At 46.7% G+C, this 22,739-nt stretch overlaps 1 protein-coding gene across 7 annotated transcripts in view; it reads left to right on the top strand.

Moving 5' to 3' along the window:
- The window catches only part of NFRKB (nuclear factor related to kappaB binding protein), a 59,555-nt gene that overhangs the window by 17,822 nt on the left and 18,994 nt on the right, over nucleotides 1–22,739 (top strand). For 6 of the 7 annotated variants that reach the window (XM_075909825.2, XM_075909824.2, XM_075909821.2 and 3 more), the window contains 9 exons: nucleotides 4,108–4,168; nucleotides 5,295–5,469; nucleotides 6,751–6,857; nucleotides 7,351–7,474; nucleotides 12,051–12,130; nucleotides 12,902–13,122; nucleotides 13,242–13,521; nucleotides 14,438–14,659; nucleotides 19,224–20,009. In XM_075909825.2, the coding sequence (XP_075765940.2) occupies nucleotides 4,108–4,168; nucleotides 5,295–5,469; nucleotides 6,751–6,857; nucleotides 7,351–7,474; nucleotides 12,051–12,130; nucleotides 12,902–13,122; nucleotides 13,242–13,521; nucleotides 14,438–14,659; nucleotides 19,224–20,009 (2,056 nt within the window). The remainder of the gene's footprint in view (nucleotides 1–4,107; nucleotides 4,169–5,294; nucleotides 5,470–6,750; nucleotides 6,858–7,350; nucleotides 7,475–12,050; nucleotides 12,131–12,901; nucleotides 13,123–13,241; nucleotides 13,522–14,437; nucleotides 14,660–19,223; nucleotides 20,010–22,739) is intronic. The other variant, XM_075909826.2, reaches the window with a different exon arrangement.

The following is a 22,739-nucleotide window of genomic DNA, read 5'->3' as shown; positions in this document are numbered from 1 at the left end:
TCAACTTCCTGAAGGGAGGTTCCAAAGAGGATGGAGAGAGGCTGGTCTCAGTAGTGACAGATGGTAGAACAAGGAGCAATGGTCTCAAGTTGTGGTGGGAGAGGTCCAGGTTGGATATTAGGAAAAACTATTTCACGAGGAGAATGGTGAAGCACTGGGATGGGTTACCTAGGGAAGTAGTGGAGTCTCCATCCTTAGAGATGTTTAAGTCCCGGCTTGACAAAGCCCTGGCCGGGTTGATTTAGATGGGATTGGTGCTGCCTAGAGCAGGGGGCTGGACTTGATGACCTTCTGATGTCTCTTCCAGTTCTATGATAAGGGGATGGTTTGAGAACATGATCTTGGTAACTAATTGACCATTCATTATCAGTGGGTAATAGGTCAATGGAGGGATGATAGGAGTTACTATAGAGAACTTTCTGGGTGTCTGGCTGGTGAGTCTTGCCCACATGCTCAGGGTTTAGCTGATCGCCATATTTGGGATCGAGAAGGAATTTTCCTCCAGGGTAGATTGGCAGAGACCCTGGAGGTTTTTTGCCTTCCTCTGTAGCATGGGGCACAGATCACAGCTGGAGGATTCTCTGCATCTTGGGGCCTTCAAAGTATTTGAAGGCTTCAATATCTGAGACATAGGTGAGAGGATTATTCTAAGAGGGGTGGGTGAGATTCTGTGGCCTGCACTGTGCAGGGGGTCAGACTAGATGATTATAATGGTCCCTTCTGACCTTAAAGTCTATGAGAAAGGGATCTAGGGGTCATGGTGGACTACAAGCTTAAATATGAGTCGTCAGTGTGATGTTGTGGCAAGAAGAGCAACTGTGATTCTGGGATACATTCTGGGGTGTGTTGTGAGCAAGACACGAGAAGTCATTCTTCCGCTCTCCTCTGTGCTGATTAGGCCTCAGTTGGAATATTGTGTCCAGTTCTGGGCACTACATTTCAAGAAAGATGTGGAGAAGGGCCAGAGAAGAGCAACAAGATTGATTAAAGGTCTAAAGAACATGACCTATGAAGGAAGACTTAAAGAATTGGGCTTTTTTTTTTTGGAAAGGAGAAGATTGAGGGGTTTTCAGGTATCTAAAAGGGTGTCACGAGGAGAGAGAGAGAAATTGTTTTCCTTGATCTCTGAGGATAGGACAAGAAGAAATTGGCTTAAATTGCAGCAAGGGAGGTTTAGGTTGGACATTAGGAAAAACTTATTAACTATCAGGGTGGTGAAACACTGGAATAAGTTGCCTAGGGAGTTGTGGAATCTCCATCTCTGGAGATATTTAAGAGCAGGTTAGATAGACATCTAGCAGGAATGGTCTCTAGACAGTACTGGATCCTACCATGAGAGCAGAGGACTGGACTCGATTACCTCTCAAGGTCCCTTCCAGTTCTTGTGTTCTATGATTTTATGAGCCAATCCATACAGTTCATTAGAGCACAGCTTGACTCCGCTTTGGCCATAGCTTCCCTACTTCATGACAAATTCTTAAAAATTTGCAAGCTAGTCTGAGCTCTGCGCCTAATGCCATGTGTCACAGCTCACGACTGTCTCCAACTTTTAGGCCACATGGCAACCTGCAATCCTGTGGTCCTGAGCATGTGTATTTTCATGAGATGCCTTCAGGGATGGCTCTGATCAAGCTACACCCTCTAACCAAAACCCGTCCATTCCCCACGCAGTAAAAAGTGAAGTGTTACGGTGGCCAGGACACAAAACTCATGCAAAGAACTTTTCCAAACTCCAGAACCCACTGTGGTCATCACCATGGATGCCTCCCTTATGGGCTGGGGAGCACACCTGAAAGATTCCATGACCCAATGCCTATGGACCCCAAAAGAGGACCCTACACATCAATGTCCTTGAGCTCAGAGCCTTACGTCTTGCATGTCAACACTTCCTATCTCACATTTTCAGAAGACATGTCAGAATCTATACGAACAACACTGCCTGCATATTTTTATATAAACAGACAAGGTGGGGTACAGTCCCATGCCTTATGCTGTCGCCCTGTGGAACTGATGCCTGACCCATGCTATCTCCTTGATGTCCAAAACACCACTGCTGATGCGCTAAGCAGAGTCCTATCACGGGACCACAAGTGGCAGATAGATTATTCAGTCCCCTCTTGTTCCAGGGTGGGAATGGGAAAAGGCTTACTGGGATCTTCAAGTGGAATCATCACCTACTGTTTGCATTCCCTCCAATTCCCCTCCTCAGCAGAACAGTTGTCAAAATATTGAGGGACAAGGCAAGGGTCATCCTCATAGCCCCTTGCTGGCCTCGGCAACTGTGACTTCCCTTCCTGAAGAGAACGACCCTATGTTGCCCAATCATGCTCCCATGGAACCCTAGGATCCTGTTCCACTTGGGACCCAAGTTCTGCACCTACAGTTTCTAACACTGCACCTGAAAGCTTGGTACTTGGGTGATTCTCAGAGATAAAGCTACAATGCTTAGCCCTGATACAAAATGTGCTCCTCCACAGCAGAGCCCCTTCAACACACAAGACATATAGGAACCAATGGTCCTGTTTCATTCACTAGGTTACTCCCTGCAACATAACTCTGGAGACAGCCCCACTATTTGCAATATTGGACTACTTACTGTACCTTAAACAATCCCATCTCTCCATCAGCTCAAGTAAGGTACACTTAGCAACCATCACAACATTCCATACAAGGATTGATGATACCATGATCTTCACACATCAAACGCTTCCTAAAAGGCCTACAAGCATTATAACCTGACATAGCTACCCCACAGACACCATGGGACATACACTTGGTGCTTAAAACACTCACTAAACCTCCATTTGAACCTATGGCCACATGCTCCCTTCTTCACCTAGCTCTAAAAACAGCATTCCTTGTAGTGATAACATCAGCCCATTGAATAGGAGAGATGGCTGCCTTAATGGCCAATCTGCCATATGCTATCTTCTTTAAGGATAAGGTCTCCCTACAGACCCATCCCAAATTTCTACCCAAGGTACACACCACGTTCCGCGTCGATCAAACTGTCCACTTACCTGTATTCTTCCCCAAACCTCATACCAATACCCAGGGCTTGACAAACGGTGGCGAAAACCGCTCGCCAGCCCCGTATTGCGCATGCGCAAGAGCTGCATTGCACATGCGCATGCCACGGATAAACGGGACGTGCGGCTGAAATCTACTCGCCACAGGCGTGTAGATTGTATTTGTTGAGCCCTTCCATTACTTTTGCAACCCAAATGCATACCCTCGATGTACGTAGGGTACTTTCCTTCTACCTCCATAGAACAAAGCCCTTCAGGGCATCCTCTAAACTCTTCATCTGCATCACAGAACGCAGCAAGGGACACCAGATGTCATTCCAAAGACTGTCCCACTGGATCTCAGACTGCGTCAAAATTTGCTATCACCTAAATCACCCCCACCTACTCAATTTGTGCCTATTATTCCAAGACTGTAGCCACGTCAGTTGCTTACCTGTGCAAGGTCCTATTAAAAGACATATGTGCTTCTGCTACATGGACACCAGACCAAACATTTGCTAAACATTACACACTATCCGCTGGCCCTCTTCACTCCACAAAGGTAGCGAAAGGTGCTCCTGACAGCAGCTTACCTGCCTGATCCAAAGTCCCTATCTCAATAGGGCATGTTGCTTTGCAGTCACCTCCTTTGGAGCACCTTCTGGGATGTGTCTTGAAGAGGAGGTTACTCGCCTTTGGCAGTAACTGACGTTCTTCAAGATGAGCAACCCTGGGAGTGCTCCACTACCCCTACTGTTCTCTCCTCTGCTTCGGACCCATTTTCTCTATCAGGCTAGGTTCCAGATAGAGAAGGAACTGAGTGGGGAGAGTGGCCCCATGGCACCTGCACACCTCTACAGCCCCCATGCACTGTTATGAAGAATCTGGTCTGTGGTGCTGGGATGCACCGACATCTCCTGTAGAGCACCCCCAGAGATACTTATCTTGAAGAACATCAGTTACTGCCAAAAGTGAGTAATTCCTCTTCTTGTGTGAGGCACATTGGTAGATAGGCAGAACTCGTCACACACAGCCTGATACCCTTTCAACCTGTAATTTGACTCTAGTCACTGAGGACTGACACTAATCTTTGTTTCAGAAGGACTGACTACGTGGTCCGTCCTAGCACTGGGGAGGAGAAACGTGTTTTCCAGGAGCAGGTGAGGGAGAATCCACTCTTGTTTCAACATAGATCTGCCTCCAAGTCAGCTGACAAGTAGGATAATTTAGAACAGGAGTCAAGTATCTGCTGTATACCACTGACAGTGAAAACAGAAGTGATTGTAATATAACTGTACTGCCTTCACACAGGCTTCACAGCTTCTGGTGGAACCATGTTGCATTGAGAACAGACCCCAGCACTTTCAGTTCTAAATACCTCAGTGCTTCTCCCCTCCCCACCCCCCTTAAGATAAAGGAGAGAATCTATTTGAGTCATTAATACTAATGCTTACATACAGGTCAGATGGTGACCTAATCAGTATTCTTGAGCAGGTCTCTTCCATCCAGTTGAAGGCAATGGAGCATGCAGGTGCATGCTGGGAAGTCTCTACATAGCAGACATTTGTAGAAGATGTTGGTTTCAATGTATCTTACAGGCTGGTGGTCCATTAAGGGCCAATACCTTAGGAGAATTTCTCTTCACCTCTTTCCTCCTATTCAGTGTTTGTTCAACAGTGTGATGTGCATGAAAGGGGTGGACTATGTCCTTTACTTTGTCACTTCAGTTGTGAAGGATTGGTGATGTATATATTTGTGTGAGGATCTAGATATAACCAAGATATAACAGTTTCTGTCACCTGTGCTGCCTCCCTTTATTCACAAACAGAAAATAAGCTGATGGAATTCACTTTTCATGTCTGAATCATTTAATACTTGTGATAGTCCCTTAATTTCTGCCACACTTCACATTCCTCCCTCCCTTGAGTCTAACTGGTTATTAGGTCAAATAGTTCAAGTACAGCACACTTTGTTTTTAATCAGAAATAGTGCTTTGTAGAAGAGATGTTATTAAATTATGACCCAAAGGCACCTAGTATCGTATATGTTTCAGGCAGAAGCTTAAAGCCCCCAATGCACTTCATAGTGCATGATATTGAACCCTGAGAGATTCCTTCTTGACTGGATTGTAATAGCCTCCTGCTTGAAAGCATGAAGAATGAAAGTCATTTCACTCACCTTACAGTGTGTATATGCATTTCTGTATACATGGCTAATCATAAAATGTGCTAAGACCTTTTCCTTCATCACATACCTTCTGCTAAACATCCATCTCCCCACATGCAGGAGCGCTACCGTTACAGCCAGCCCCACAAGGCCTTCACCTTCCGCATGCATGGCTTTGAGTCAGTGGTTGGTCCTGTGAAGGGGGTGTTTGACAAGGAGACCTCACTGAATAAAGCCCGGGAGCATTCTCTTCTGCGATCTGACAGGCCTGCATATGTCACCATCTTGTCTCTTGGTAAAGTGGCAGTGTTGTATACAATACAGCTTTTTTTTTTTTAATCTTCCATAAAAATTGCCTCACGTGAGGCTTTATACAGCTAAATCGTCGGAGGAGGAGAAGAGAAGTAGGTGACATTGGCAAGGAAAAAACATGTTTGAAATGAGCTGAGAAGGAGCTAGAGAGATTCATGGAGGCTGTTCCAGATAGCAGGAGAGAAGACTGTGCAGCCGAGAGCCGTAGAGGAAATGGGGAGCAGAGAAGGAGAGAGATGAGGTCTTTGAGGCTGGTTGGAGCAAACCATGGATGGTTTGGAAATGGGGAGAGGTAACTTTGGACTGGATCCTGATATAATAAAACCCAGGGGAGTTGTTGGGCAATGTGGAATAACATGCTCATACAGCAGTAGTGTATGAGAAGTTGGGTGTCAACATTTTGCACATGCTGGACTCAGGCAGGATGGAAGGGAGGCTGCAGTAGTCGAGGGGAGATGTGGTGTGGAACAGGGAGAGGAGTAGAATCCAAGTTCATTCTTGTTTTATACTCCCATAGATAACATTTTTGACAGTGTTTCTGTTCAGCACTTTTACATCCAATTAAGAAAGGGATATGGGTCTGTTACCGATCAGCCCTTAATTTTTGAAAGTGCCTTCTAGGAGCTGTGGGGATGTGATTCATGCATGAATGTGTTATGGTACTGCCTCTTCATAAAGTGGAGTGTTAAATTTTCTGGCAGAAGGCCTAAAGGCCGTCCACAGCAGAGGCAGAGAAAGCTATGACTCATAGTTGCTCCTTCCCTGTAACCAGAGTTTGAAATTGATCTTTATCAGTTGCAGGCTTCTGTTGAAACAATATGTATGGATTTTAGAGACGTTTTAAGCAGGAGCAAATGCTAATTCTGCAAGTGTTTTGCTTAAACCCTTATAGAACAGTACCTATAGATTAGGAACAGCCCTAAGCTGACCCAGTTGCCTGGGTAGCCCCCCGTATTGGAAAATTTGGGAGCTGAAGTTGAATGACAGAGCCAGAACTTGCATCCTTGAGTTAGTCCATCTCGAACACAGGCCTGCAGTGGTTGAAGACACTGCATGTTATACTGGAGCTGCCCTTTGCCATCTGTGACAGTGACAGTATCAGTATTGTGGGTTCTGGGAAGGTATCTCTGGGAAACCCCCCTCAGTCAAATAAAGATCCCATGTGGGTGAGGTGAGGAAACCAAATATATAAACTGAAAGGCTTGAAGACAGCTGCCTAGATTTATAGCGCAGGCCTGACTAAGTCTTATTTTCCTGTTACCAGTTCGCGATGCTGCAGCCCGCCTTCCTAATGGAGAAGGAACTCGTGCTGAAATCTGTGAGCTGCTTAAAGATTCCCAGTTCCTGGCTCCCGATGTCACCAGTGCCCAAGTAAGTTGGATGACAATATGCTAGATTGGGATGGTTGCCATTTTTAAGCCTTGGAAACCACCATTCCCTCCTAAAAATCCACTGATGAGGATAGGCAGTATTTGGTGACTAACACAATAAGGGCAAGAAACATCTGGCTCATGGAGTTGGAAATGGGAGCTGTATTCCATTTCACTGGGCTACTACAGCAGTGAGCTTGACATGGCCAAAATACAGCTAGCAGGCCAAATGTGGCCCCCAGGGTTAATACTGCTCTTGTCTTGGCTACAGAACTGTGGCCCACAGGGACTGAAGTTTCAGCATGTTTCAGGGCTGAAGTTTGTATTCTCTGAAGGCCTGAACCTCCTTGCTCAAATGAGATTCGCTAATCGTTGTTTCCATTTTTATGCCAAATAGGTCGAGCCTTGAAATTCTTGGCCATTGCTGAACTGAGCTATTGGTTGGTTGGGCAAAGTGTAGACACATTAAGTTTACCGTGTGTTCTGTTTTCCAGGTTAATACAGTTGTGAGCGGTGCTTTGGACCGGCTACACTATGAAAAAGATCCCTGTGTGAAATACGATATTGGACGCAAACTGTGGATATATCTACACCGGGACAGGAGCGAAGAGGAGTTTGGTAGGTGCTTATTGTAGAGAGCTGGGTAGCAGCTGGATTGGACTCTGTTTAAAGTCTCCAGATAAAGATTTGAAAGGGTTGGTGTCAGGTTAAGTGTCCTGGCCTGTTGATACAGCTGTGGGGCAGCAGTAGCACTGAAAAAGATTTAGGAACCATGGTGGATAGTCAGCTGAACATGAGCTCCCAGTGTGATGCCCTGACTAGAAGAACTAATGGGATTCTGGGATATGTAAACAGGAAAATCCGAAGTAGGAAGAGAGAGGTGATGTTTACCTCTATATTGGTCACAGGTGTGGACACTGCTGGAATCCTGTGGCCAGTATGGGTGCCCACGATGCAAGAAATGAGGTGATAGTTTGAAGAGGGTTCAAAGGAGAGCCCTGAGAATGATTAAAGGGTTAGAAAATATGGCTGATATCAGTTTAGCTCCTTGAGTTTTATCTATAGCGACGGTTTTTATCTACAAAGCGACGGTTATGGGGTGAAAAAACTTTAAAAAACAACAAATAGTCCTGCAGCACTTTAGACACTAACAAAAAAATGTAGATGGTGTCATGAACTTTTGCAGGCACAACCACGAAAGCTCATGATACCATCTACATTTTTTGTTAGTCTCTAAGGTGCTACATGACTATTTGTTTGGGTTTTTTTTTCAGTTAGGGTGCATTTACACTCTAAACTCAAAATAAGATATGCAATTTGTGCTACGCAAATTGCGTATCTTATTTCAATTGTACTTTGAAGTAGCTTATTTTAAAATTTGGCACATCTGCACAGCACCAAACTTTGAAATAATGCACTATTTCAACACATCTGTTAAACCTTGTAGAACGAGAGTTCCCCCATTATTTTGAAACAGCGCATGCCCCCATTATTTTAAAAAGTATTTCGAAATAACAGGCACATTTAAAAGACAGTGGGGGAGCCCCACTGTCTAGACATACAGGCATTCCCCGGGTTACGTACAAGATAGGGACTGTAGGTTTGTTCTTAAGTTGAATCTGTATGTAAGTCGGAACTGGCGTCAGCCGCTGCTGAAACTAATCACTTTCAACCGCGGCTGAATCTGGATGCCAGTTCTGACTTACATACAGATTCAACTTAAGAAACCCAGGCATCCCCAAGTCAGCTGCTGCTGAAACTGATCAGCGGCTGATTCCAGGAAGCCCGGGGCAGAGCAACTCTGCCTTGGGCTTCCTGTAGTCAGCCGCTGGTCAGTTTCAGCAGCGGCTGACTTGGGGACGCCTGGGGCAGAGCAGCTGCAGGACCAACCCGGCAGCCCCCAGCTGCTCTACCCCAGGGGTAGGCAAGAAAAGCCTGGTCTGCTGGGGGGGGCACTAGCTGCACCCCCCCCCCCCCCTAGCAGACCAGGGAGACGGGGGTGGCGGGACCGCCCATGTCCTCCATGGCTTTGCTCCGTTTCCCTGGTCTGCTGACCTGGGAGACCTGGAGCAAAGCCGCAGAGCACGCAGGCAGCGGGACAGTCCAGGCGTGCTGTGGCTGTCCCACTGCTGGCGTGCTCCGAGGCTTTGCTCCCCATCTCCCTGGTCTGCTGGTCAGACCAGGGAGACGGGGAGCAAAGACGCGGAGCACGCCCGCAGCGGGACAGCCCAAGCGCGCCCGGGCTGTCCCGCTGCGGGCATGCTCCAAGGCTTTGCTCCTGGCCCCCTGATCTGCTGGGGGGGTCCAGCAAAGCCGCTGGACCCCCCCAGCAGACCAGGGAGACCGGGAGAAGCTTTTCTCGCCCCGGAGGACACGGGTGGCGACCCGCCGCCCGTGAGCTCCAGGGCGAGAAAAGCCCCGTTCGTAAGTGTGGATCCGACATAAGTCGCATCCGCATAAGTCGGGGACTGCCTGTACTCGTACAGACTAACACGGCTGCCCCTCTGAAACTTTTGGTTATGGGGTGACTTATTTACAGTCTGTATATATCTAAATGTGGAATAAATATTTAATAATGGGTTCTTCAGCCTAACCAAAAAAAGGCAAAACACAATCCAGTGACTGTCTAGCTTCAGCTTCCAAGTTCAGACTGGAAATGGGGCACAGTTTTTTAACAGTGAAACAATTGGACCATTTCATAGAATCCTAGGGCTGGAAGAGACCTCAGGAGGTCATTGAGTCCAACTCCTGCCCAAAGCAGGACCAATCCCAACTAAATCAACCCAGCCAGGGCTTTGTCAAGCTGGGACTTAAAAACCTCTAAGGCTGGAGATTCTAACACCTTCCTAGATAACAGATTCCAGTAGTTCACCACTCTCCTAGGAAAATAGTTTTTCCTAATATCCAACCAAGACCTCCCCCACTTGAGACAACTGCTCCTTCTGCCATCCGTCACTACTGAGAACAGCCTATCTCCATCCTCTTTAGAACGTCCCTTCAGGAAATTGTAGGCTGCTATCAAATCCTCCCTCACTTTTCTCTTCTGGAGACTAAATAGATCCAAATCCCTCAGTCTCTCCTCATAGGTCCTGTGCTCCAGTCCCCTAATCATTTTGGTTGCCCTCCGCTGGGCCCTTTCCAGTGCGTCCCAATCCTTACTATAGTGGGGGCCCAGAACTGGATGCAGTACTCCATATGTGGTCTCACCAGAGCTGAATCAAGGGGAATAATAACTTCTCTGGATCTGCTGGCAATGCTCCTCCCAATGCACCCTAATATGCCACTAGCCTTCTTGGCTACAAGGGCACACTGTTGACTCATATCCAGTTTCTCATCCACTGTAATCCCCAAGTCCTTTTCTGCTGAACTGCTGCTTAGCAGTCGGTCCCCAGTCCGTAACAATGCTTGGGATTCTTCCGTCCCAAGTGCAGGACTCTGCACTTGTCCTTGTTGAACCTCATCAGACTTCTTTTGGCCCAATCCTCCAATTTGTCTAGGTCAATCTGGACCCTATCCCTATCTTCCAAAGTATGTACCTCTCCCCCTAACTTAGTGTCATCCGCGAACTTGCTGAGGGTGCAATCCATCCCCTCATCCAGGTCATTAATAAAAATGTTGAACAAAACCGGCCCTAGAACCGATCCTTGGGGCACTCTGCTTGAAACCGACCACCAACCAGCATCGAGCCGTTGATCACTACCCATTGGGCCTGACAATCTAGCCAGTTTTCTGTCCACCTTATAGTCCATTTATCTAATCCACACTTCCTTAACTTGCTGGCAAGAATACTGTTTGTGATGGTATCAAAATATTTGCTAAAGTCAAGGTATAGCACCTTCACTGACTTCCCCATGTCCACAGAGCCAGTTACTTCATCTTAGAAGCTAATCAGGTTGGTCAGGCATGTCTAGCTTTTCTAGCTCTTAACTTGTTCTTTCTCTATTGAGGGCTGCCCATCTCCTTCCTGTACTGCGTTGCCTAGTGTCTGGGAAGACCAAAAAAGCGTTGAGTATTTCTACTTTACTCACATCATCTGTCACTAGGTTACCTCCCTTATGCAGTAACACCCTCCCTGATCACCCTCTTATTGCTAACATGCCTGTAGAAACCTTTCTTGTTATCCTTCACATCCCTTGCTAGCTGTAATTCCAATTGCACTTCCGCCTTCCTGATTGCTTCCCTGCATTCTCGAGCAGTATATTTATACTCCTCCCTAATCATCCCAGTTTCCACTTCTTGTAAGCTTCCTTTTTGTTTAAGTTCTCCAAGCATTTCCCTGGTAAGCAGCCCTGGTCGCCTGCCATTTTACCCAAGGTCATGGTGGATTCTCCACCCCTGGCAAGCTTTAAATGCAGATCCATGTTTTTCTTGAAGATATGCTCTAGGCCAGTGTTTCTTAAACTTTTTAAGACCGAGGAACATCAAACAGTATTTTTTTTGTTGCGCAAAAAAAAGGGGGGGAGGTTGGGAGAAGTTGTTGTGGGGGGAAGGAAAGGGCTGGGGGGAAATTAAGAAAAAAAGGTCACCTGCCCCTTTAAGGGCAGCCATTTTCAACTCTGTTCTCTGTGGCACACCTCCGACTGCCTCGCCGCACACCAGTGTGCCACGGACACAGTTGAAGAAACACTGCTCTAGGCATTATTTTAGGGCAGTTTGTCTAATCCTCTAGTCCATCACAATGATCCTTTCTGGCCTCTGAGTCTGTGAAACCTCTCAACATTATGTGAAAATTAAAAAAAAATGATTTAAACCGCATGAAAGGTTAATTTGTTCATCTTGGATAATGTCATAAATGTAGTCAGTTTCACTTCCTTTCTAGTCGCTTTCTGGTCATCTTGACACCTGACCATTCACTGTTGAGTGCTGATCAACAGAATAATAAATCAGGTTGAAAGCCTTGAATGTTTTTCCTGAAAAGTGATGATCCATGTGCAAGACATGTATACAAGTGCACATGCAGCTGCAGTGGGTGCATATGCAGTTGTCTTTGCGTGCACGTTTCTTTCACATGGAGTTTCATTGTCTTGGCCAAACTTTTTCAAGTCTTTCCATCTGACGCAATTATTGTTCATTGGTAATTGACAACTTTTGATGCATCACAAGACAGTTCTGAAGCAGATGAAGGGCCATTCAGCTCTGCAACCTCAGTTCTTCTTTTATTTGGGGACTATCCCCCAATTGTGTCTCTTTGCAGAACGGATTCACCAAGCTCAAGCTGCTGCAGCTAAGGCAAAGAAAGCCCTCCAGCAGAAGCCAAAACCTCCAGCCAAGATAGTAAGTTGCCTTGTGCAAGTGGGTGGCACAGAGAATTCAAGGAATAGGATGGCTTTGGGAATGGAACACTGAGCTTTTCAGCTTGATGGTACTGGTTCACATTTGAGTCCATGCCCATAGAACTGCAGATTATTACTGTCTGTTTCAGTTACATTCAAACATATAGAATGAATCTGAGAGTCTCAGTCCAGTTCTTAGTGGACAATTGCCCACTCGCAAAACTCCCCACCACAGTTGGCACTAATGGTTCTCAGTAGTGGTGGGCTCAGCAGGGAGGCCAGTGAAATAGAGCTATTCATCCTTTCATAAAGCTCATTGGCTGGCCAGTGCATGCGACATTTCTCCTGCCACTGTCCATGTGTAGGTTAGCTATGGATAAATAGAGGATTTGGTTCTCCAAGGCTGTCCCTCCAGCATTTTGGATTAGCACTAAATAATTTTGAGCAAAATTATTTCCAGTTACCATTGCCAGCTGGCTAGTTTGCTAGGTATGTCTAACGTGGAAATAAGAGACTAAGAAATCTGCATCTATCCCCTACTACTGAAATGCAGTCACCCTGAAAAGCAGTTGCTGACACCTTGTGCCACATTGGGAGGGGAGGAGAATCGTTAGTTTGTAACCTCAAGGTCCTGCTTTATGGAAGATGTTTTAAGGTTCATTTATATCTGCACAAAAAAGAGTGCCTCCATTTATTAAGGTCTCGCCCTGCACAGTGAACTACTATGCTTGTTTCCATACGGACCATCATCCCAGTTGTGCTCTTGTTGCAGAAATCTGGTAGCAAAGAGAGTTCAGTGAAAGTGTTCCCCAGTAGCACTTCAGAGCCAAGCCAGCTGAGCCTCAGTGACTCCAGCATGCCACCCACCCCTGTGACTCCAGTGACACCCACCACACCAGTATTGCCAGCAACACCCATTTCACCTCCTCCCGTCTCTGTGGTTAGCAAGACTATTCAAAGTGTTGGGCCAGAGCCAGCTAAACCAAGCCAAAGGTAATGCTTCCCCTGCACTCCTGTGTGTTCCTGTGATAGCAGAGAACAAGCCCAATTGTTGCTTACTGTTGTCTTCTCTTACAGCTTCATTAACCTACTGACTTTCCATTTCCCCACAGTGTTCTCTTGGTGTCATCTCCTCCCATGCCTCAGCTTGGGACGCTGCTCTCCACAGCTCAGAGTGCGCAGACACAGGCTGGGCCACAGCCATCTCTAACCAGGGTGGTAAGCCATACTTCCGCTTCCTCGGGCCTCCCACAGGTCCGAGTGGTCACTGCGCAGTCCAGCCTTCCATCTGTGACTCAGCAAGCCGCAGCGGTAACTCAGCAGCAGCAACCTGTGTCAGTGCCTCAGATCCGTGCTCCAGCTATGTCCACGCAAACAAAAGTACCATCTCAGGTGAGAATAACCATGGTGAGACAATTCAAGTACTGTTCACCCTGATGAGTCCCATAGTGCTCTGGAGGTGATCTTTACAAATCACTCACCAGCTGCTAACAAGCAATCAGATGTGAGGTAGTTTACAGAGATAAAAGGCCAGAAACATGGCTGAAGACAGACAAGACAAAAGAAGGGAAGAACAGAGCAACAGTTCAGGGAAGGATACAACACTGAGATGAGAGAGGTTCCTGGAAAAAGTGGGTTTTAAGGAGGGATTTAAGAGGTATTTAGTGGAGATTAGAGGAGACTATTTCAGGGTTAAGAGGCAGCACAGTACAAAGAGAACACATCTGAGAATCAGAATGATGGAGGGGAGTAGATGGAAGAGAAGAGAAAAGCAGGACCGACAAGATTGTGTAGGGATGTGGAGTTAAAATGTAAGACCCTGGAGATTAGTAGGTGAGTGGCAGGAGCCTGTGAAAGGATTCAGATTAAATATGGCGCATGTGCTGAGTGGCAGAAGAGGAAGTGATGGTTACAATGATGAGAGTTGTCTATGATCTTTGGAGACTGTCACCTTGTTCTGCTTGTGCAGCATTGAGCACAACAGGGTCCTGACTCCTGGCTGGGGCTGCTACTGCAATACAAATTACTGCTAAGTGATAAAGGCAAGAGATGACACAGGCTTTAGAAATGGAGACTGTCAGCTTATTTAAATGAGGCAAAACTGTTGTTGTGGGTACAGCATTTTGGCCCAATAAACCTGGCAGTGCACACCTTTGCTGTGTTTCCAGCCTTCTTAAAGAAGAGTTTCAAGGAGAGATGTAGCAAGTGGAGACACATAGGACAGAGCAGGAAGAAGAGTCCCAGGCGTCTTAGACAGTGTGAAGATAAGGGCACACTATGTATTTTTTGCCTTTGCTTTTTACATTAGACTGTAATGACGGTACCAGTGAAAGCCCAAACAAGCCCAGTGCCATTGCAACGACCGGGAGCATCTTCAACAGGACAGGCAGGTATCGCTGTGACGGCACTCTCTGCAGCACCCAGCCCCACTACAAAGCCAGCAGCTAGCTCTCCAGGCAGTTCTGCACCAGTCTCCTCCTCTTCCACCACTGTTGTTCAGAACGTAGCTGGCCAGAACATCATCAAGCAGGTGAGAGGAGCAAATGGGGAGGTGGACTGTTACTCTTCTGTTTCTTGCAGCTTAATAGAGGGCTTAGGCATCCAGATGTGCAAGGTCTAGTAGAAAATGACATCAAGTTTCTTACTACTAGGTTTTGTTGCCCAGGCAAATTCAGACTGCTGTATTTGGGCCATTTTTTCAAATTCCAGGGTGTGTGCTTGGTCTCACTGCAAGTGTAGATGTGGGGTGTTTGTGTGTATGCAACATACAGACCCCAAATGGACATGAGAAAATAAAAATGGCCATACTGGGTCAGACCAAAGGTCCATCTAGCCCAGTATCCTGTCTGCTGACAGCGGCCAATGCCAAGTGCCCCAGCACCGAAGACAAAGATCAAGCGATTTGCCTCCTTCCATCCCTCTCCAGCCTTTGAAAAACAGAGGCCAGGGTCACCATTCCTTACCCCCTGGCTAATAGCCTTTTATGGACCCAACCTCCATGAATTTATCTAGCTTTTTTTTTTAAACTCTGTTATAGTCCTAGCTTTCACAGCCTCCTCTGGCAAGGTGTTCCACAGGTTGACTGTGCACTGTGTGAAGAAGAACTTTCTTTTATTAGTTTTAAACCTGCTCCCCATTAATTTCATTTGGTGTCCTCTAGTTCTTCTATTATGGGAACAAGTAAATAACTTTTCTTTATTCACCCTCTCCACACCGATCATGATTTTATATACTTCTATCATATCCCCCATCAGTCTCCTCTTTTCTAAACTGAAAAGTCCCAGTCTCTTTACCATCTCCTCATGAGACCCGTTACAAATCCCTAATAATTTTAGTTGCCCTTCTCTGAACCTTTTCTAATGCCAAAATATCTTTTTTGAGGTGAGGAGACCACATCTGTACACAGTATTCAAGATGTGGGCATACCATAGTTTTATAAAGGGGCAGTAAGATATTCTTCGTCTTCCTTTCCATCCCTTTTTTAATAATTCCTAGCATCCTATTTGCTTTTTTGACCGCCGCTGCACACTGCGTGGAAGTTTTCAGAGAACTATCCACGATAACTCCAAGATCTCTTTCCTGATTAGTTGTATCCAAATTAGCCCCCATCATACTGTACGTATAGCTGGGGTTATTTTTCCCGATGTGCATTACTTTACACTTATCCACATTAAATTTCTTTTGCCATTTTGTTGCCCAATCACTCAGTTTGGTGAGATCTTTTAGAAGTTGTTCACAGTCTGCTTTGGTCTTGACTATCTTGAATACTTTAGTATCATCCGCAAACTTTGCCACCTCACTGCTTTACCCCTTCCTCTAGATCATTTATGAATAAGTTGAATAGGATTGGTCCTAAGACTGGCCCTTGGGGAACACCACTAGTTACACCTCTCCATTCTGAAAATTTACCATTTACTCCTGTCCTTTGTTTCCTGTCTTTTAACCAGTTCTCAATCCATTAAAGGCTCTTCCCTCTTATCCCATGACAACCTAATTTACACAAGAGCCTTTAGTGAGGGACCTTGTCAAAGGCTTTCTGGAAATCTAAGTACACTATATCTACTAGATACCCCTTGTCCGCTTGTTTAACTCCTTCAAAGAACTCTAATAGATTAGTAAGACATGATTTCCTTTACAGAAACCATGTTGACTTTTGCCCAACAAATTATGTTCTTCTGCATGTCTGACAATTTTATTCTTTACTATTGTTTCAGCTAATTTGCCCGGTACTGATGTTAGATTTACCGGTCTGTAATTGCCAGGGTCGCCTCTAGAGCCCTTTTTAAATATTGGCATTATGTTAAGCTGTCTTCCAGTCCTTGGGTACAGAAGCTGATTTAAAGGATAGCTTACAAACCACAGTTAATAGTTCTGCAATTTCACATTTGAGTTCTTTCAGAACCCTTGGGTGAATGCCATCCGGTCATAGTGATTTGCTACTGTTCAGTTTTTTTCAATTTGTTCCAAAACCACCTCTACTGATACTTCAGTCCGGGACAGTTCCTCAGATTCAGTATGCACAAAGGAATGTTCAGGTTTGGGAATCTCCCTAACATCTTCAGCCGTGAAGACTGAAGCAAAGAAATCATTGAGTCTCTCCACAATGACTTTATTGTTCTTGATTGCTCCTTTTATATCTCGATCATCCTGGGGCTCCGTTGGTTTTTTAGCTAGCTTCCTGCTTTTAATGTACTTTAAAAATGTTTTGTTATTACTTTTTGAGTTTTTGGCTAACTGTTCCTCAAAATCTTTTTTGGCTTTTCTTATTACATTTTTACACTTAATTTGGCAGTGTTTATGTTCTTTTCCATTTACCTCACAAGGATTGAACTTCCACTTTTTAAAAGATGCCTTTTTTATCTCTCACTGCTTCTTTTACATGGTTGGTAAGCCACGGTGGCTCTTTTTTAGGTCTTTTACTATATTTTTAAATTTGGGGTATACATTTAAGTTGGGCCTCTGTTATGGTGTCTTTGAAAAGTTTCCATGCAGCTTGCAGGGATTTTACTCTAGTCACTGTGCCTTTTAATTTCTGTTTAACTAAGCTCCTCATTTTTGCGTAATTCCCCCTTTTTAAATTACATACCAGAGTGTTGGACTGCTGAAGTGTTCTTCCCACCACAGGAATGTTAAATGTTGTTATATTATGGTCACTATTTCCAAGCGGTCCTGTAATAGTTACTTCCTGGACCAGATCCTGTGCTCCACTCAGTACTAAATCGAGAATTGCCTCTCCCCTTGTGGGTTCCTGTACCAGCTTCTCCAAGAAGCAATAACCATATATACCAAAGGATACAATTAAAAAAAATGAACACATATGAAAAGGACAAATCACATTTCAGAACAGAAGAGGGATGCGGGGGGGGGGGGGAGGGAAAGGAAGGTAAGTATCTGTGAGTTAATGAAATTAGAGGTGGGGAAAGTTAGATGTCTGTGAGCTAATGGTATTAGAGGTGATAATTGGGGAAGCTATCCTGGTAATGGGTAAGATAGTTGGGGTCTTTGTTCAATCTGCCCCCCCCGGAGAGTGTCGAATTTTAAAATTCAACACTCTCCGGGGGGGCAGATTGAACAAAGACCCCAACTATCTTACCCATTACCAGGATAGCTTCCCCAATTATCACCTCTAATACCATTAGCTCACAGACATCTAACTTTCCCCACCTCTAATTTCATTAACTCACAGATACTTACCTTCCTCCCCCCCCCCCCCCCCCCCGCATCCCTCTTCTGTTCTGAAATGTGACTTGTCCTTTTCATATGTGTTCATTTTTTTTAATTGTATCCTTTGGTATATATGGTTGTGACTATTTTCTTCCACTATTTGATCTGAGGAAGTGGGTCTGGCCCACGAAAGCTCATCATCTAATAAACCATCTTGTTAGTCTTTAAAGTGCTACATAGTCCTGCATTTTACTTCAGCTACACCAGACTAACACGGCTACATTTCTATTACTATTCCAAGAAGCAGTCACTAAAGACATTGAGAAATTTTATCTCTGCATCTGACATGTACCCAGTCAATATGAGGATCATTGAAATCCCCTATTATTATTGGCTGTCAAAATAAAAAAGTCTCTCTAATCACCCTTAGCATTTCAACGTCACTGTCACTGTCCTGGTCAGGTGGTCGATAATATAGCCCTACTGATAAAGTCTTATTAGAGCATGGAATTGCTATCATAGTGATTTTATGGAACATTTTGATTCATTTAAGATTTTTACTTCATTTGATTCTACATTCTTTCACATATAGTGCCACTCCGCCACCCACATGACCTGTTCTGTCCTTCTGATATATTTTATATCCTGGTATGATTGTGTCCCACTGATTGTCCTCCTTCCACCAGGTTTCTGTGATGCCTATTATGTCAATCTCCTCCTTTAATACGAGGTACTCTAGTTCACCCATCTTATTAGTTAGACTTCTAGCATTTGTGGCAAAAAATTGTTTAAGTCTCGGCTTGAGAGAGCACTGGCAGGGTTGATTTAGTTGGGATTGGTCCTGCCTAGAGCAGGGGGCTGGACTTGATGACCTTCTGAGGTCTCTTCCAGTTCTATGATTCTGTTTATTTGTCTTCTCTTCCCTGATGTATTAGATTCTTTTATATGTGATTGTTTGTCTGATCTGGCCCATACTTTATCATCTTCCCCCTCCTCTCTTTCTGACTAAAACCTAGAGAATCTCCACCAATGGACTCTCCTCTAAGAGAAGTCCATGTGCTCCCTCCCACCAATCAGCTTTCCCCCATCTCTTAGTTTAAAAACTTCTGACTCCTTTGATAACCAGCCCAGGAGCCATAGATATTCCCTTCCCCTCCCCTCAGCTTGATTGAAAGCTGGTATCTATTAGCTCTCAATCTCTGATGTGAGAGGGGAGGAAAGAGGTGCCACCTACTGAGTAGTGACACTATTTCCATCTGCAAGGTGCTCTTTAGCACCCTGTTAGGGAATTGGTTCCATTCTGATGGGGAAGAGGAAAGAAGAGTGCCATCTGCTGAACATCAGCCTGTTGGAAAGTTTTGATTGTGTGTAGCTACGTCTGGGGCCATTTGCTGATTGACTAACATATTTGTGTCTCTTTGGCCTTTCAGGTGGCTATTACAGGGCAACTTGGCATGAAGACACAGCCTGGAAGTGGCATCCCGCTCACAACTACTAACTTCCGGATCCAAGGCAAGGATGTGCTGCGCCTGCCTCCCTCCTCCATCACCACGGATGCCAAAGGACAGACTGTGCTGCGCATCACCCCAGACATGATGGCCACCCTCGCCAAGTCCCAAGTCACCACTGTCAAATTGACTCAGGACCTCTTTGCAGCTGCCACGGGAAGCAGCGCTACTGGGAAAGGCATCTCTGCAACGTTGCATGTGACATCCAATCCTGTCCAGTCTGCTGATTCCCCAGCCAAGACTAGCACAGCCACTTCTGCTTCTCCGAGCCCCACTGGGACCCCAGTGGTTAAAGTGACACCTGAGCCAAAGACTGCGGAGTCGACCGGCTCAGCTTTCAGACTGATGCCCGCTCTGGGAATGACTATGGCAGACCAGAAGGGCAAAGCCATTACCACAATGGCATCCACTGAGGCTAAGCCTGCTGCCACCATAAGAATTGTTCAAGGACTAGGGGTTATGCCACCAAAAGCAGGGCAGACGATTACTGTAGCCACTCATGCAAAGCAAGTGCCCTCTTCCTCTGCAGTGAGCGTGCCTGGCACAGTTCATACCTCAGCGGTATCTTTACCCACTGTGAGTGCTGCGGTGTCCAAAGCAGTGGCTGTGGCCTCCGGAGCAGCTGGAGCTCCCATAACCATAGGAACAGGAGCCACTGCGGTACGACAAGTGCCAGTGAGCACCACAGTCGTTTCCACTACCCAGGCAGTAAGTGACTCATGCTATTCCTTGTGGTGGGGGGTGAGAAGGGATAGTCTACTGAAACATCCCAGACCCCTTTTAAGTAGGGCACTAGCTGGTCTTTAAAGCATAGAACATTTTAGAATTAGCCAACTCATAAGAGTTATAGTGGGACCGCTAGGAAGCGCTGTGCCAGGAAGAGGAATGGCTTCTGGTCACTAGGAGGTAGGTTCAGTTAGGCCATCTGAACTGGTTCCAGCCCTCCTCTTCAGGCCAGGACAATGCACATTAGAACTGGGGTAGAAGCAGGAAGGTGTTATGGATCCTAGAGCTGCACTGTTCCGAGCTATTGTGACGGTCTGGGCCGTGTCTGGGCACAGCTGAGGGCGTCCGCTCAGGGTGAATTGCTCGAATCCGGGGCTCCTTACAGCCCCCCGACTGGTGACCTCTCCACACAGGCCACAAACTAGTCCCACAGAGTGCTTCAGCAGCCTGCCTGAAGCCTCACGAGCAAAACCCCTCCGACACCCCAGCAATAACCGTGCCCCAGATGGCCCCAGACCTCATACACAGGTGGGGGGTCCTAGCACCCAATCCCACCTACCCCGAACAAGTTCTGTCCGGTTCCAGGAAACCAGCCACAGATCTCTGGCCAATTTATCCTTTGGACCTTACCCACAAATCACGCTGGGCCAATCCTTTAGCATCTAACAACTAAAGGTTTATTAACACAAGAAAGAAAAGCATGAGAGTAAGGTTATTAAAGTACAGTACGTTACATGCACCGAATCTCCCAGTTCTCGGTGCAAGCTCCAACAGAGATGTTGCAGCTGCTGGTTTAAAAGTTCTTATTGCGCATCCTAAGATCAGGATGGGTCCACAGGTCTTCCGGGCCCTTCAATCCCTGCAATGCTGCCTCTGGGATGAAGTGCTGAGCTGAAGACAAAATGGCATCGACCACATGGCCTCTTTATACCTCCTTCCTGGCCTCTTCTAGTATGTAGCAGGTCACCTGGTCAGAGGCCAGTCTCTGTGTTTCCTGCTGGCTGCTCTCAGGTGACAGCCCCCATTCTTTGGGTGTGTCCATAGCCTATTGAGAGCCATTGTCCCACAGGGCCTCGGTAATTAGCATGTCCACAGGCTCGGCCCTGCCCAATGCTTAACCACATGCAGGGAAATCTTCAGTGTCCACACAAGTACATGCTAATAATTGCACACACAGACATTATACAAACACCAGAACAGCGTACATAGGATTAGCAGATAATCAGCTTCTATTCAATACCTCACATGGCCCCCTCCTATACCATTTTTGGAGCCAACACCCCCACCTATGGGTGCATCAGTGATCTGGCTGCTCCCCTCAAGATCCAGCAACGTGACAGCTATGTAAGCAGAGTGAGGCTTTGTGACTTCAGGGAAGATAACCCAGTCCAGATTCCTGATGATTTGGTAAGAGTGTGGGTTATGGAGTAAGACTGAGAGGGATGGAAGGAGTTTTTATCTAGCCCAGTGCCATATCAAGGGTCAGAAGGTTGGCAGAGCTGTTGTAAGAGAAGTGGAGAAAAGGAGGGAAATGGGGATTGAAATTACTTTCCTCTTCCCATTTCAACAAAGAGCTGTTTAGTGTTAGGGTGTCTCAATCAGTGTTGCTTTTAGGGATGTTAAGAAATGAGTAATCAGCTAATCGTGTAGTTGATAGAATTTCTGTTGACTACATGATTAGTAAATAGGGTTGGAAGCCAGGTTCCTACTACATTTAAACTGCAGATCTGCAGCACGTGTAGTTCCTGGACCTGGTACGAGTCGGTCCTGAGCCCCGGCTCGCACTGGGTCCATGGCCAGCTCCAAAGGCAGAGAAACGCAGTGGGCAAGCCCAGCAAGGGGCAGCCCATGGGTGGGTTTGATTTGGGATGCGGCTTCCCAGCACATCTCATTTACCTCCCATCCGGGCTCTGACGGCTGTGGGGTGGCGAGCACAGCAAGTGCTGCCCACTGCGCACATCCTACTGCCAGGAGGGGAAGCCAAAGATCTGCGGCATCCCCAGGTGGGCTGTCTGGGTTCTGGGAAAGCAAGGGGCACTTGATCCGCCTATTCATGCCTCCAACCCGATAGAGCAAACTGCTGAAGCCATTTCAGGAGAGCAGCTCCCCTTGGCTGCTGATGTGACTGGGAGTGGCACCCAGGTACTGTGCAGGGTGGGCAGACCCCACCCAGTAATCGCAGGGCCAGGGCGGGTGGACAGTGGACACTGGGCCACAACCTGAGTGCTGCCCACACCCGCGGGAGCCCCACTTGGTCATTTGCCCTGCTCTACTTCGGGCTGCGGTGCGCCCAGGCTGAGCCACACAGCACCCGCCCACCTGAGACCCTGGCAAAGGGTGAGCTCCGGTCCCTGCCCCTGAGACCAGTGGGTTGCTGCCGCCAATGCTCAGTGTGTACTTCGGGGTCATTCCAGCTGAGCAGCACACCCCACCACACTGGCTCAGCTGCCAGAGCCTCCTCCCAGGTGCCCTCAGGGCCCGGCCAGGCTTCCTAAGTACCCAGCCTGGCTGGAGGCTCTGCCACTGCCTGTCTAGATCATGGCTCTGCACAACACTGGCAGTGGCATCGGCCTGGTTTGCCATGGGAGACCCACCCGTGAAGCGCCACCGGCTCAGCCAATGAGGCGAGTCTGCATTTCTCCGAGCCCAGCCTGGGAGCACCTGCCCAGGCTTCAGTCCTTGGCTCCTGACCCAATGCTGGGCAGCCCAGGC

Source organism: Pelodiscus sinensis, chromosome 25 (genome assembly GCF_052426305.1).
Source record: "Pelodiscus sinensis isolate ZL-2025 chromosome 25, ASM5242630v1, whole genome shotgun sequence".
In the NCBI taxonomy this organism is placed as follows: Eukaryota; Metazoa; Chordata; order Testudines; family Trionychidae; genus Pelodiscus; species Pelodiscus sinensis.
Note: the sequence above shows the minus strand (reverse complement) of the source record. Positions and strands in the feature narration are given on the sequence as shown.